A 14,836-nucleotide genomic window follows, 5' to 3' on the forward strand; every position below is an offset into this window, starting at 1 on the left:
TCTGATGTTCCTGTGTATGAGGCTGTTGAGTTTGGGTCAGGAGAGCTCCGATGTGTCTGTGTACTGGGCTGTTGAGTTTGGGTTTCGAGGTCTCTTATGTGCCTGTGTAAGAGGCTGTTGAGGCTCATAAAACCCCAGACAGAGAGCAGGATATTGGGAGGCCAGCCAGACATTTCCAGAGTCAGCCAGACCGAGATACCGTCAATCTATTAGACATCTTTTACTGTTCGGTTACACAGGGGGGACGGTATAAATGTGAAATACCGCGGCTGTCATGTGATCTCAGTATTTTCCTGGGAAATGTGGGAAAGAAGTTGCCATCAGTCTGCTTTGTCCTCCAAAGAGAGAAATAAAACTTTCCGCCCCCTCTGACTTATGGCCTCTGTGGAGCCAGACCCTTTTGTGCTGTATTTTGTTTGTGGCATTATTGTGCATGAAATATAACTTTTCTAATACTTTTTTTGAGTGGGAATAGGGAATGCGTGATAAAATCAGTAATTACGATACCAGATTTATATTGTTTTTTGTTTTCTTTTCTTTTCAGTTGCATGTAAAAGACCCAGAAGTTTTTTCCTATTATTTTTCCATCACTTGAGTTCTTTGGGGGCTTGATTTTTGCAGGATGACCTGACAAGTTGTCATTCCTGGCATTTAATCTGGGGCTACACTTGCAAACAGCAGTTTAGGCATTTTGGTTTTCTTTACAGCGCTGACCTTGCAGGTTAATGAATTTATAGATATTATTCCCTCGCACTTACATGCTGTAAATTGATGTCCCCTCAGGAAGCTTTTCGGGAAGAGCAGCTCATTAACCGCTTGATGAGACAGTCTCAGCAGGAGCGCAGGATTGCTGTCCAGCTCATGCACTGCCGACACGAGAAGGAGGTCATGAGACAAAACAGAATTTTCCGGGAGAAGCAGTACGAAGAGCGACGCGAGCGAGAGTTCCAAGACGCCCTGAACAGGGAAGCGGTGCGGCAAAAATATACCCTGTATTCCCATTACTAACTGACTGTCCCCAGACAGGGAAGCGGTGCTGCAAAAATATACCCTGTATTCCCATTACTAACCAGCCGTCCCCAGACAGGGAAGCAGTGCGGCAGAAATATACCCTGTATTCTCATTACTAACTGACCGTCCCCAGACAGGGAAGCAGTGAGGCAGAAATATACCCTGTATTCCCATTACTAACTGACCATCCCCAGACAGGGAAGCAGTGTGGCAGAAATATACCCTGTATTCCCATTACTAACTGACCGGCCCCAGACAGGGAAGCGGTGCGGCAAAAATATACCCTGTATTCCCATTACTAACTGACCGTCCCCAGACAGGGAAGCGGTGCGGCAAAAATATACCCTGTATTCCCACTTCTAACTGGCCGTCCCTGGACAAGGAAGCAATGCGGCTGAAATATACCCTGTATTCCCATTACTAACTGGCCGTTCCTGGACTGGGAAGAAGTACAGCAGAAATATACCCTGTATTCCCATTACTAATTAGCTGTCCCTGGACAAGGAAGCAATGCGGCAGAAATATACCCTGTATTCCCATTACTAGCTGACCGTCCCTGGATAAGGAAGCAGTGCGGCAGAAATATACCCTGTATTCCCATTACTAGCTGACCGTCCCTGGACAAGGAAGCGGTGCGGCAGAAATATACCCTGTATTCCAATTACTAACTGACCATCCCTGGACAGGGAAGCAATGTAGCAGAATTATACCCTGTATTCCCACTTCTATCTGGCTGTCCCTGGGCAGGGAAACAATGCGGCAGAAATATACCCTGTATTCCCAATACTAACTGGCCGTTCCTGGACAGGGAAACAATGCGGCAGAAATATACCCTGTATTCCTATTAGTAACCAACCATTCATGGACAGGAAAGCAATGTGGCAGAAATATAAACTGTATTGCCATTACTAACTGACTGTCCCTGGACAGGGAAGCAGTGTGGCAGAAATATACCCTGTATTTCCATTACTAACTGACTGTCCCTGGACAGGAAAGCAATGTGGCAGAAATATACCCTGTATTCCCATTACTACCCGACCATCCCCGGACAGGGAAGCAGTACGGCAGAAATTTTCCCTATATTCCCATTACTAACCGGCTGTCCCTGGACACAGAAGCAGTGCGGCAGGAATATACCTTGTATTCCCATTACTAACCGACTGTCCCTGGACAGGGAAGCAGTGCGGCAGAAATATACCCTGTATTCCCATTACTAACCGACTGTCCCTGGACAGGGAAGCAGTGCGGCAGAAATATACCCAGTATTCCCATTACTAACCGACTGTCCCTGGACTGGGAAGCAGTGCGGCAGAAATATACCCTGTGTTCCCATTACTAACCGACTGTCCCTGGACAGGGAAGCAGTGCGGCAGAAATATACCCTGTATTCCCATTACTAACCGACTGTCCCTGGACTGGGAAGCAGTGCGGCAGAAATATACCCTGTGTTCCCATTACTAGCAGGCTATTCCTGGACTAGGAAGCAGTTCAGCAGAAATATACCCTGTATTCCCATTACTCACCAGCCGTCCCTGGACAGGGAAGCAGTTCAGCAGAAATATACCCTGTATTCCCATTAACAACCGGCCGTCCCTGGACAGGGAAGCAGTGCAGCAGAAATATACCCTGTATTCCCATTAACAACCGGCCATCCCTGGACAGGAAAGCAGTTCAGCAGAAATATACCCTGTATTCCCATTACTAACCGGCCATCCCTGGACAGGAAAGCAGTGCGGCAGAAATATACCCTGTATTCCCATTACTAACCGACCATCCCTGGACAGGAAAGCTGTGCAGCAGAAATATACCCTGTATTCCCATTACTAACCGACCATCCCTGGACAGGGAAGCAGTGCGGCAGAAATATACCCAGTATTCCCATTACTAACCGGCCATCCCTGGACAGGAAAGCTGTGCAGCAGAAATATACCCTGTATTCCCATTACTAACCGACCGTCCCTGGACAGGGAAGCAGTGCAGCAGAAATATACCCTGTATTCCCATTACTAACCGGCCATCCCTGGACAGGAAAGCTGTGCAGCAGAAATATACCCTGTATTCCCATTACTAACCGACCGTCCCTGGACAGGGAAGCAGTGCAGCAGAAATATACCCTGTATTCCCATTACTAACCGACCATCCCTGGACAGGGAAGCAGTGCAGCAGAAATATACCCTGTATTCCCATTACTAACCGACCATCCCTGGACAGGGAAGCGGTGCGGCAGAAATATACTCTATTCACATTACTAACCAGCCGTCCCTAGACAGGGAAGCGGTGCGGCTGAAATATACCGTATTTTTCGGACTATAAGACGCACTTTTTTCCTCAAAAATTTTGGAGGAAAGTGAGGGGGGGTGTCTTATAGTCCCAATACTATATTATTGTATGGCCGCATGGTGGTGGGTGTGGGGGAGCGGCAGCGGGAGATCAGCGGCGCACAGGAGGCAGCAGCCGCCTGCTGCAGCCTACGCTGTGCCCGCTACTAAAGAAAATGAATATGGAGAGCAATGAATATTCATTTCTCTTAATAGCCGGCACACTGGAGCTCCTGCTGCCGCTCTGCGGTCAGTGTGCCCGCTATTAAAGCACATGAATATTCCCTACAACCCCCTCCATTGGGTTGTAGTGAATATCCATTGTCTTTAAGGCTGTGTGCCCACGTAGCGTTTTACAAGCGTTTTTGATGCGGAATTTCCGCAGCGGAAACGCTTGTAAAACGCTTGGTAACCCGCACCCCATGATCCCCAATGGGTTTCCGCAACTTCTATGCACATGCTGCTGATTTTTCCGCAGCGTTTATGCCGCGTTCAAAAATCCGCAGCATGTCATTTAATTTTGCGTTTCCGCAAGCGGAATTGCCTTTGTCCAATGCATAAAAAACGCAAGGCAATTCCGCATGTGGAAAACACATGATAAACGCGCGAAAAATGCGCGATAAACGCGTGCGGAATTCCGCATGCGTTTTTCCGGGAGAGGACTTGCATTTATGCAGCAGAAATTTTCTGCTTCATAAATGCAACGTGGGCACATAGCCTAATAGCAGGCACACTGACCGCAGAGCGGCAGCAGGAGCCGCGCTGCGGTACAGTGTGCCGGCTATTGAACAGACTGAATGGTCACTGCTCCCCACGTACAGAGTCCCGGCGTGGGGAGCAGTGGCTATTCCAACACAGCGTCTCACACTGTGTGAGGGCGCATGGCAGGGACGCCATGCGCGCCCTGCCAAGCGCGGCTCACACAGTGAGAGTGTCGGCAGCAGAGCGGGACAGCGCTGGAGGAGAGAGGAGGTGAGTATGATTGTTTATTTTTTTTTGTGGGCAGCTGGATGGGGGCTCAAGGGGTGCCATACATACCAGGATGTGGGCTCAGAGGGTGCCATGCATACCAGGGTGGGGGCTCAAGGGGTGCCCTGCATACCAGGATGGGGGCTCAAGGGGTGCCATGCTTACCAGGATGGGGGCTCAGAGGGTGCCATGCATACCAGGATGGGGGCTCAAGGGGTGCCATACATACCAGGATGGGGGCTCAGAGGGTGCCATGCATACCAGGATGGGGGCTCAAGGGGTACCATGCATACCAGGATGGGGGATAAAGGGGTGCCATGCATACCAAGATGGGGTATAAAGGGGTGCCATGCATACCAGGATGGGGGATAAAGGGGTGCCATGCATACCAGGATGGAGGATATTAACAGAATTGGGGGACATTACCCCAATACCAGTGTCAGCATGAGACCCCCTCCCCCTTAACAGTGCATCATGACCAAATTTTTTGCTTAAATTTTTTTTCCCTATTTTCCTCCTTTAAAACCTAGGTGCGTCTTATGGTCCTGTGCATCTTATAGTCCGAAAAATACGGTACTTCTTAAAATTTGCAGCTGTTCTTGAGATATTAACACTTTCTTTTGTTTGCAGCTCGTTGCCTCGCAGACCGACCACCGCTGCTGTCTAGCTTGTACACGGCACAGAAGCTGGCCAAGATTAGGAGGAAACAGGGCGCTCTAGCGATCCTAGCCTAACTCCAAAACAGGGCATACAAGGTCAACAGAAAAGAGCGTGCAAGCACTGTGTGTGGTCTGCTGTCTAGCAGCAGTGGTCGGTTCCCAAGGCAACCAAATGTAAACAAAAGAAAAGTGTTAATATCTCAAGAACGGCTGCAAATTTTAATAAGCAGTAAATTGTAAAAGTGCTCGTATTTACAAGATCTATCCGACAATATCATCAATGGAGTTGAGAATATGTTACATCCTGAAGAGACTTGGCCCCACTATCAGTATATTGGGGACCGCAGACATCCAGCTCACGGATCTGACCTATGTATGCTACCTGTTACAGGCCATTGAGGAACAAGCAAGGCTGGACCGCGAGGACGAGGTCCAGAAAGTCCAGGCGCTGTATGAGCAGATGGCAGCCGAGAGAGCCGAGGTCCGATACAAGAAGCACTACTCCACCTGCCAGGCAGTCGTCCGTCAGATCGTAGATCTGGTCACAAAGATCGAAGAATACAGAGAGCTGACAAACAGGTCCGGTCCCATCGAGGACCCCTTAGTCTGAAATCTGCCCCCGCCTTTTTGTATCAGATAAAGTTGTAATATTTTATTATTTTTATTTCAGGCTTATCCCAAGAAAATTAATGCGAGAATGGAAAGAAATCTTTTTCTCTGGATTACCTCTGTACCAAGAAGCCTCAATAGATCCAGCCCCCGAGCAGAGGGGAGAGCTGGAGAAGGAGGGTCTGCTGGACGAGAAGGACTACGAGGAGTACAAGGTACGGCCAGACTCCCCCTCCGTGTGTAACCACCTCCCGCACAAGAACATACCAGAGGTCCAGAATCTGCCGAGGATTTAATTCCTTTTCTCTATATCTTTGTTATTAAAATTATTTAGATCAAATTAAAGGAGATCTCAACTCAAACATATCCTATGAGCCGACATTACAGGTGATTGCATTGGCTGTGTCCGAAAGCCCCTCTGGCTGTAATTGGGAGTCTGAGTCCCATGGACCCCTCTCTCTGATGTCATCTTCTTGGATGTTTATAGGACACACACACTACACAGTATGGAAAAAAGTATAGGACGCACGTCTTAATTATTGACTTCTGGTTTCTCATTTATCCCATTGCCACCGGTGTATAACATCCAGCCCCTCAACCCTCAGTGTATACCATCGGCCCCTCATCCCCCAGTGTATACCATCGGCCCATTGCCCCCGGTGTATACCCTCGGCCCTGGTGTATAACATCCAGCCCCTCAACCCTCAGTGTATACCATCAGCCCCTCATCCCCCAGTGTATACCATTAGCCTATTGCCCCCGGTGTATAACATCCAGCCCCTCAACCCTCAGTGTATACCATCGGCCCCTCATCCCCCAGTGTATACCATCGGCCCATTGCCCCCGGTGTGTACCCTCGGCCCCGGTGTATAACATCCAGCCCCTCAACCCTCAGTGTATACCATCGGCCCCTCATCCCCCAGTGTATACCATCGGCCCATTGCCCCCGGTGTATACCCTCGGCCCCGGTGTATAACATCCAGCCCCTCAACCCTCAGTGTATACCATCAGCCCCTCATCCCCCAGTGTATACCATCAGCCTATTGCCCCCGGTATATAACATCCAGCCCCTCAACCCTCAGTGTATACCATCGGCCCCTCATCCCCCAGTGTATACCATCGGCCCATTGCCCCCGGTGTATACCCTCGGCCCCGGTGTATAACATCCAGCCCCTCAACCCTCAGTGTATACCATCGGCCCCTCATCCCCCAGTGTATACCATCGGCCCATTGCCCCCGGTGTATACCCTCGGCCCCGGTGTATAACATCCAGCCCCTCAACCCTCAGTGTATACCATCGGCCCCTCATCCCCCAGTGTATACCATCGGCCCATTGCCCCCGGTGTATAACATCCAGCCCCTCAACCCTCAGTGTATACCATCGGCCCATTATCCCCCAGTGTATACCATCGGCCCATTGCCCCCGGTGTATACCCTCGACCCCGGTGTATAACATCCAGCCCCTCAACCCTCAGTGTATACCATTGGCCCATTATCCCCCAGTGTATACCATCAGCCAATTGCCCCCGTTGTATACCCTCGGCCCCGGTGTATAACATCCAGCCCCTCAACCCTCAGTGTATACCATCGGCTCCTCATCCCTCAGTGTATACCATCGGCCCATTGCCCCCGGTGTATACCCTCGGCCCCTGTGTATACCATCCGGCCCCCTTGACCTCCCAGTGTACAATCTCCGGCCCCTCGCTGTACAGATGGTTGAGGAGGATAATGCTCTGGGCTGTTATCAGGGGTGCGGCCGCGGACCCTCAGCTCCAGTGACAGGAAATCTTAATCTTAAGCACAAGACGTTGTGGACAATTGCAGCTTCAGCTTTGTAGGAACATTTGGGGGAAGACCCTTCTCTGGTAGTGGACAGCCCCTCGTCCTACGCTCCTGTAGAAGAAAGTGAATGAAGGATTTGTCTGTTTACGAGCGGCAGACACTTGAGTTTCTTGTGTTTCCTGTTGTGCATTCGCCACAATAATCGCACCTTGCGGCCACTTCCTGACACTTCTCGCCTGCACCCTCATCTGCGGAGGAAGGAACAGCATTATCTTGGGTCGGCTGAAGTCATCGCACTCCTGATATACAAGGTTTCATGCTGGTTCAGGTGCAAAAATAAATGAAACCCCAAAAGTAAATACTATTGTCCATGTTGGTCTAGTGGTCAGCAACAATTACCGATTCCCTGGTGGTCACCGCAGCCAGACGTGTATTCAGTGGGGTTAGTAGCAGAGGTAGCACTTTTCTTTGTGCACTTTACCTGAGCAAAATGACAAAATCGTCCCTGCTGCTTTGACCACCTCTGCACGGCCACGTTTCTTTTTGGGTCATTGATGGACATTATCGGATAGTGGTTATAAAAACCAGCAATTTTGCAATTTACCGCTTGTTAAGATTTGCAAGCGTTCTTGAGATATTAACATTTTTCTTTTGTTTACAGCCTGTTGCCTAGGAGACCGTCCACCGCTGCTGTCTAGCTTGTAAACGCTGCGCTGAAGTTGGCCGGGATTAGGCGGTAACAGTGAGATCAAGAGATCCCGGTCAGCTTCAAGATTGTGCTCAATACAGAAGAGCTTGTAAGCACTGCCACATGTTCTGCTGTCTAGCAGCGGTGGTCGTTTTCCAAGGCGACGGAGCTGTAAACAAAGCAAAAGTGTTAATATCTCAAGAACGGCTGGAAATTTTAATAAGCAGCAAATTGCAAAAGTGCTCTTATTTGCGCACACTATCCAACAATACGCATTTATGAAGATGGGAATGTAACCCTTTTAATGGAAAATTAAATGTTTCCTGGGCTCAACTCACCACAAACTATGGCGATTCTACCACATGTCGGCAACTTAAAAATCTGCATGGTGCTGTTTTTTTTTTTTCTAAGCCTCACTGCACTGCGAGTATGCAGCAAATTCCTCACGTGTGAATGTACCCGTTAAGGTCTTGTCCTAGTTTATTTATTTTTTTTAAAAAAAGTGAACATATTGATAATGCATAACTTTAAAATATTCTTTAGGGTGTATTCACACATAGGAGGCGAGTTGTTTTGCTGGATTTCTGCAAGTTCCATTGAGATAAATGTGACAGTTTGAGCGGGAGAGAAGTTGCAGTACCAGTCACGGCCACTACACATCGTAGGTCGCTGTGACATTTCTTGTGCGCCACCGCGCCTGCGATCATCTAATCAGTGATCTGATCTCCACCAATCTAATATCGATGACCTGTGCTAAGGATAAAAATTTCCAATAACCCCTTTTACAGCCTGACATAAAAGCTGCCTCCAGCACGGACTGACATTTTCTCCTCGTTCTTTCACAGGCCATGACTGGAGAGTGGGTCTCCTCCGATACTGCGGCCATAAAACCTGCCCCCAATAACAACATTCTGGGCCATGTAGTTCACAGACTGATGAATATCGTTCATCCTCCCCCAGCGCCAATAGCAGTCCCCGGGCTTCCTCCATTCCCCATTAAAGGCTGCGTCCTTGGAAATATTTTTTCTGGAAAGAGCACCTGCCTGAAGCATCTAGCACAAGGTACTGCATAAATAAATGGTGCAAGTGAATATAAGAAACTTTTGTAATATATCTAATCACAGAAATATGCCTTTTTCTCCACTTATGAGACACTTCTTCCTTCCCTGATACCATGGTCCTCTCAGTCTGTCCTGCTCATGTAAAGTCCGACTGACAGCTCACTGAGAAATCAGATTGCAGCTGCCTAGATAAGTCTACGGAGAGGAGAGACGGAGGAGCAGGGTGAAAGAGAAGCACAGATAAAGCCGGTGCATGGCTCTGTGTGTATCTCGCTACAGTCCTGGATTCATAGCTACACTGCTCAGTACTGTAGAGTTTCCTCCTGGCTTCTTCTTTCTGTTAGGTGTTTTAACGCAACCCAGTGCTGGGTTCACATATACACTTCAGTAGTGCAGTATAATGTCCTTCATGTGCTGCTTCTAGTAAACGTTCATTCTCACTCCAGTGCTGTATTCACATATACACTTCAGTAGTGCAGTATAATGTCCTTCATGTGCTGCTTCTAGTAAATGTTCATTCTCACTCCAGTGCTGGATTCACATATACACTTCAGTAGTGCAGCATAATGTCCTTCATGTGCTGCTTCTAGTAAATGTTCGCTCTCACTCCAGTGCTGGATTCACATATACACTTCAGTAGTGTAGTATAATGTCCTTCATGTGCTGCTTCTAGTAAATGTTCATTCTCACTCCAATGCTGGATTCACATATACACTTCAGTAGTGCAGTATAATGTCATTCATGTGCTGCTTCTAGTAAATGTTCATTCTCACTCCAGTTCTGGGTTCACATATACACTTCAGTAGTGCAGTATAATGTCATTCATGTGCTGCTTCTAGTAAATGTTCGCTCTCACTCCAGTGCTGGATTCACACATACACTTCAGTAGTGCAGTATAATGTCATTCATGTGCTGCTTCTAGTAAATGTTCATTCTCACTCCAGTGCTGGATTCACACATACACTTCAGTAGTGCAGTATAATGTCCTTCATGTGCTGCTTCTAGTAAATGTTCATTCTCACTCCAGTGCTGGGTTCACATATACACTTCAGTAGTGCAGTATAATGTCCTTCATGTGCTGCTTCTAGTAAATGTTCACTCTCACCCCAGTGCTGGATTCACACATACACTTCAGTAGTGCAGCATAATGTCCTTCATGTGCTGCTTCTAGTAAATGTTCATTCTCACTCCAGTGCTGGATTCACATATACACTTCAGTAGTGCAGTATAATGTCATTCATGTGCTGCTTCTAGTAAATGTTCACTCTCACTCCAGTTCTGGGTTCACATATACACTTCAGTAGTGCAGTATAATGTCCTTCATGTGCTGCTTCTAGTAAATGTTCGCTCTCACTCCAGTGCTGGATTCACACATACACTTCAGTAGTGCAGCATAATGTCCTTCATGTGCTGCTTCTAGTAAATGTTCATTCTCACTCCAGTGCTGGATTCACACATACACTTCAGTAGTGCAGTATAATGTCCTTCATGTGCTGCTTCTAGTAAATGTTCGCTCTCACCCCAGTGCTGGATTCACACATACACTTCAGTAGTGCAGCATAATGTCCTTCATGTGCTGCTTCTAGTAAATGTTCATTCTCACTCCAGTGCTGGATTCACACATACACTTCAGTAGTGCAGCATAATGTCCTTCATGTGCTGCTTCTAGTAAATGTTCATTCTCACCCCAGTGCTGGATTCACACATACACTTCAGTAGTGCAGTATAATGTCATTCATGTGCTGCTTCTAGTAAATGTTCATTCTCACTCCAGTTCTGGGTTCACATATACACTTCAGTAGTGCAGTATAATGTCATTCATGTGCTGCTTCTAGTAAATGTTCATTCTCACTCCAGTTCTGGGTTCACATATACACTTCAGTAGTGCAGTATAATGTCATTCATGTGCTGCTTCTAGTAAATGTTCGCTCTCACTCCAGTGCTGGATTCACACATACACTTCAGTAGTGCAGTATAATGTCATTCATGTGCTGCTTCTAGTAAATGTTCATTCTCACTCCAGTGCTGGATTCACACATACACTTCAGTAGTGCAGTATAATGTCCTTCATGTGCTGCTTCTAGTAAATGTTCATTCTCACTCCAGTGCTGGATTCACATAATACACTTCAGTAGTGCAGTATAATGTCCTTCATGTGCTGCTTCTAGTAAATGTTCGCTCTCACTCCAGTACTGGATTCACACATACACTTCAGTAGTGCAGTAAAATGTCCTTCATGTGCTGCTTCTAGTAAATGTTCATTCTCACTTCAGTACTGGATTCACATATACACTTCAGTAGTGCAGTATAATGTCCTTCATGTGCTGCTTCTAGTAAATGTTCATTCTCACTCCAGTGCTGGATTCACATAATACACTTCAGTAGTGCAGTATAATGTCCTTCATGTGCTGCTTCTAGTAAATGTTCGCTCTCACTCCAGTACTGGATTCACATATACACTTCAGTAGTGCAGTATAATGTCCTTCATGTGCTGCTTCTAGTAAATGTTCATTCTCACTCCAGTACTGGATTCACACATACACTTCAGTAGTGCAGTAAAATGTCCTTCATGTGCTGCTTCTAGTAAATGTTCATTCTCACTCCAGTGCTGGGTTCACATATACACTTCAGTAGTGCAGTATAATGTCATTCATGTGCTGCTTCTAGTAAATGTTCGCTCTCACTCCAGTGCTGGATTCACATATACACTTCAGTAGTGCAGTATAATGTCCTTCATGTGCTGCTTCTAGTAAATGTTCATTCTCACTCCAGTGCTGGATTCACACATACACTTCAGTAGTGCAGTATAATGTCATTCATGTGCTGCTTCTAGTAAATGTTCGCTCTCACTCCAGTGCTGGATTCACATATACACTTCAGTAGTGCAGTATAATGTCCTTCATGTGCTGCTTCTAGTAAATGTTCATTCTCACTCCAGTGCTGGATTCACACATACACTTCAGTAGTGCAGTATAATGTCCTTCATGTGCTGCTTCTAGTAAATGTTCGCTCTCACTCCAGTGCTGGATTCACATATACACTTCAGTAGTGCAGTATAATGTCCTTCATGTGCTGCTTCTAGTAAATGTTCATTCTCACTCCAGTGCTGGATTCACACATACACTTCAGTAGTGCAGTATAATGTCCTTCATGTGCTGCTTCTAGTAAATGTTCATTCTCACTCCAGTGCTGGATTCACACATACACTTCAGTAGTGCAGTATAATGTCCTTCATGTGCTGCTTCTAGTAAATGTTCATTCTCACTCCAGTGCTGGATTCACATATACACTTCAGTAGTGCAGTATAATGTCCTTCATGTGCTGCTTCTAGTAAATGTTCATTCTCACTCCAGTGCTGGATTCACACATACACTTCAGTAGTGCAGTATAATGTCCTTCATGTTGCTGTTTCTAGTAAATGTTCACTCTCACTCCAGTGCTGGATTCACCCATACTCTTCAGTAGTGCAGCATAATGTCCTTCATGTGCTGCTTCTGGTAAATGTTCATTCTCACTCCAGTGCTGGATTCACACATACACTTCAGTAGTGCAGTATAATGTCCTTCATGTGCTGCTTCTAGTAAATGTTCATTCTCACTCCAGTGCTGGGTTCACATATACACTTCAGTAGTGCAGTATAATGTCGTTCATGTGCTGCTTCTAGTAAATGTTCGCTCTCACTCCAGTGCTGGATTCACATATACACTTCAGTAGTGCAGTATAATGTCCTTCATGTGCTGCTTCTAGTAAATGTTCATTCTCACTCCAGTGCTGGATTCACACATACACTTCAGTAGTGCAGTATAATGTCATTCATGTGCTGCTTCTAGTAAATGTTCGCTCTCACTCCAGTGCTGGATTCACATATACACTTCAGTAGTGCAGTATAATGTCCTTCATGTGCTGCTTCTAGTAAATGTTCATTCTCACTCCAGTGCTGGATTCACACATACACTTCAGTAGTGCAGTATAATGTCCTTCATGTGCTGCTTCTAGTAAATGTTCATTCTCACTCCAGTGCTGGATTCACACATACACTTCAGTAGTGCAGCATAATGTCCTTCATGTGCTGCTTCTAGTAAATGTTCGCTCTCACTCCAGTGCTGGATTCACACATACACTTCAGTAGTGCAGTATAATGTCCTTCATGTGCTGCTTCTAGTAAATGTTCATTCTCACTCCAGTGCTGGATTCACACATACACTTCAGTAGTGCAGTATAATGTCCTTCATGTGCTGCTTCTAGTAAATGTTCATTCTCACTCCAGTGCTGGATTCACACATACACTTCAGTAGTGCAGTATAATGTCATTCATGTGCTGTTTCTAGTAAATGTTCATTCTCACTCCAGTGCTGGATTCACCCATACACTTCAGTAGTGCAGCATAATGTCCTTCATGTGCTGCTTCTAGTAAATGTTCATTCTCACTCCAGTGCTGGATTCACACATACACTTCAGTAGTGCAGTATAATGTCCTTCATGTGCTGCTTCTAGTAAATGTTCATTCTCACTCCAGTGCTGGATTCACATATACACTTCAGTAGTGCAGTATAATGTCCTTCATGTGCTGCTTCTAGTAAATGTTCATTCTCACTCCAGTGCTGGATTCACATATACACTTCAGTAGTGCAGTATAATGTCCTTCATGTGCTGCTTCTAGTAAATGTTCATTCTCACTCCAGTGCTGGATTCACACATACACTTCAGTAGTGCAGTATAATGTCCTTCATGTTGCTGTTTCTAGTAAATGTTCACTCTCACTCCAGTGCTGGATTCACCCATACTCTTCAGTAGTGCAGTATAATGTCCTTCATGTGCTGCTTCTAGTAAATGTTCGCTCTCACTCCAGTGCTGGATTCACACATACACTTCAGTAGTGCAGTATAATGTCCTTCATGTTGCTGTTTCTAGTAAATGTTCATTCTCACTCCAGTGCTGGATTCACATATACACTTCAGTAGTGCAGTATAATGTCCTTCATGTGCTGCTTCTAGTAAATGTTCATTCTCACTCCAGTGCTGGATTCACACATACACTTCAGTAGTGCAGTAAAATGTCCTTCATGTGCTGCTTCTAGTAAATGTTCATTCTCACTCCAGTTCTGGGTTCACACATACACTTCAGTAGTGCAGCATAATGTCATTCATGTGCTGCTTCTAGTAAATGTTCATTCTCACTCCAGTGCTGGATTCACATATACACTTCAGTAGTGCAGCATAATGTCCTTCGTGTGCTGCTTCTAGTAAATGTTCATTCTCACTCCAGTGCTGGATTCACATATACACTTCAGTAGTGCAGCATAATGTCCTTCATGTGCTGCTTCTAGTAAATGTTAATTCTCACTCCAGTGCTGGATTCACACATACACTTCAGTAGTGCAGCATAATGTCATTCATGTGCTGCTTCTAGTAAATGTTCATTCTCACTCCAGTGCTGGGTTCACATATACACTTCAGTAGTGCAGTATAATGTCCTTCATGTGCTGCTTCTAGTAAATGTTAATTCTCACTCCAGTGCTGGATCACATATACACTTCAGTAGTGCAGTATAATGTCCTTCATGTGCTGCTTCTAGTAAATGTTCATTCTCACTCCAGTGCTGGATTCACATATACACTTCAGTAGTGCAGTATAATGTCCTTCATGTGCTGCTTCTAGTAAATGTTCATTCTCACTCCAGTGCTGGATTCACATATACACTTCAGTAGTGCAGCATAATGTCCTTCATGTGCTGCTTCTA

General features: G+C 46.0%; 1 protein-coding gene across 2 annotated transcripts in view; it reads left to right on the forward strand.

Moving 5' to 3' along the window:
• The window catches only part of SPEF2 (sperm flagellar 2), a 158,622-nt gene that overhangs the window by 39,176 nt on the left and 104,610 nt on the right, over positions 1-14,836 (forward strand). For both annotated transcript variants that reach the window (XM_073681592.1, XM_073681589.1), the window contains 4 exons: positions 784-972; positions 5,349-5,536; positions 5,628-5,781; positions 8,882-9,098. In XM_073681592.1, coding sequence (XP_073537693.1) covers positions 784-972; positions 5,349-5,536; positions 5,628-5,781; positions 8,882-9,098 — 748 coding nt within the window. The remainder of the gene's footprint in view (positions 1-783; positions 973-5,348; positions 5,537-5,627; positions 5,782-8,881; positions 9,099-14,836) is intronic.

The sequence above is a fragment of the Phyllobates terribilis genome, unplaced genomic scaffold (assembly GCF_046119375.1).
Source record: "Phyllobates terribilis strain yellow unplaced genomic scaffold, ASM4611937v1 Scaffold_1__5_contigs__length_1240528914, whole genome shotgun sequence".
Lineage (NCBI taxonomy): Eukaryota > Metazoa > Chordata > Amphibia > Anura > Dendrobatidae > Phyllobates > Phyllobates terribilis.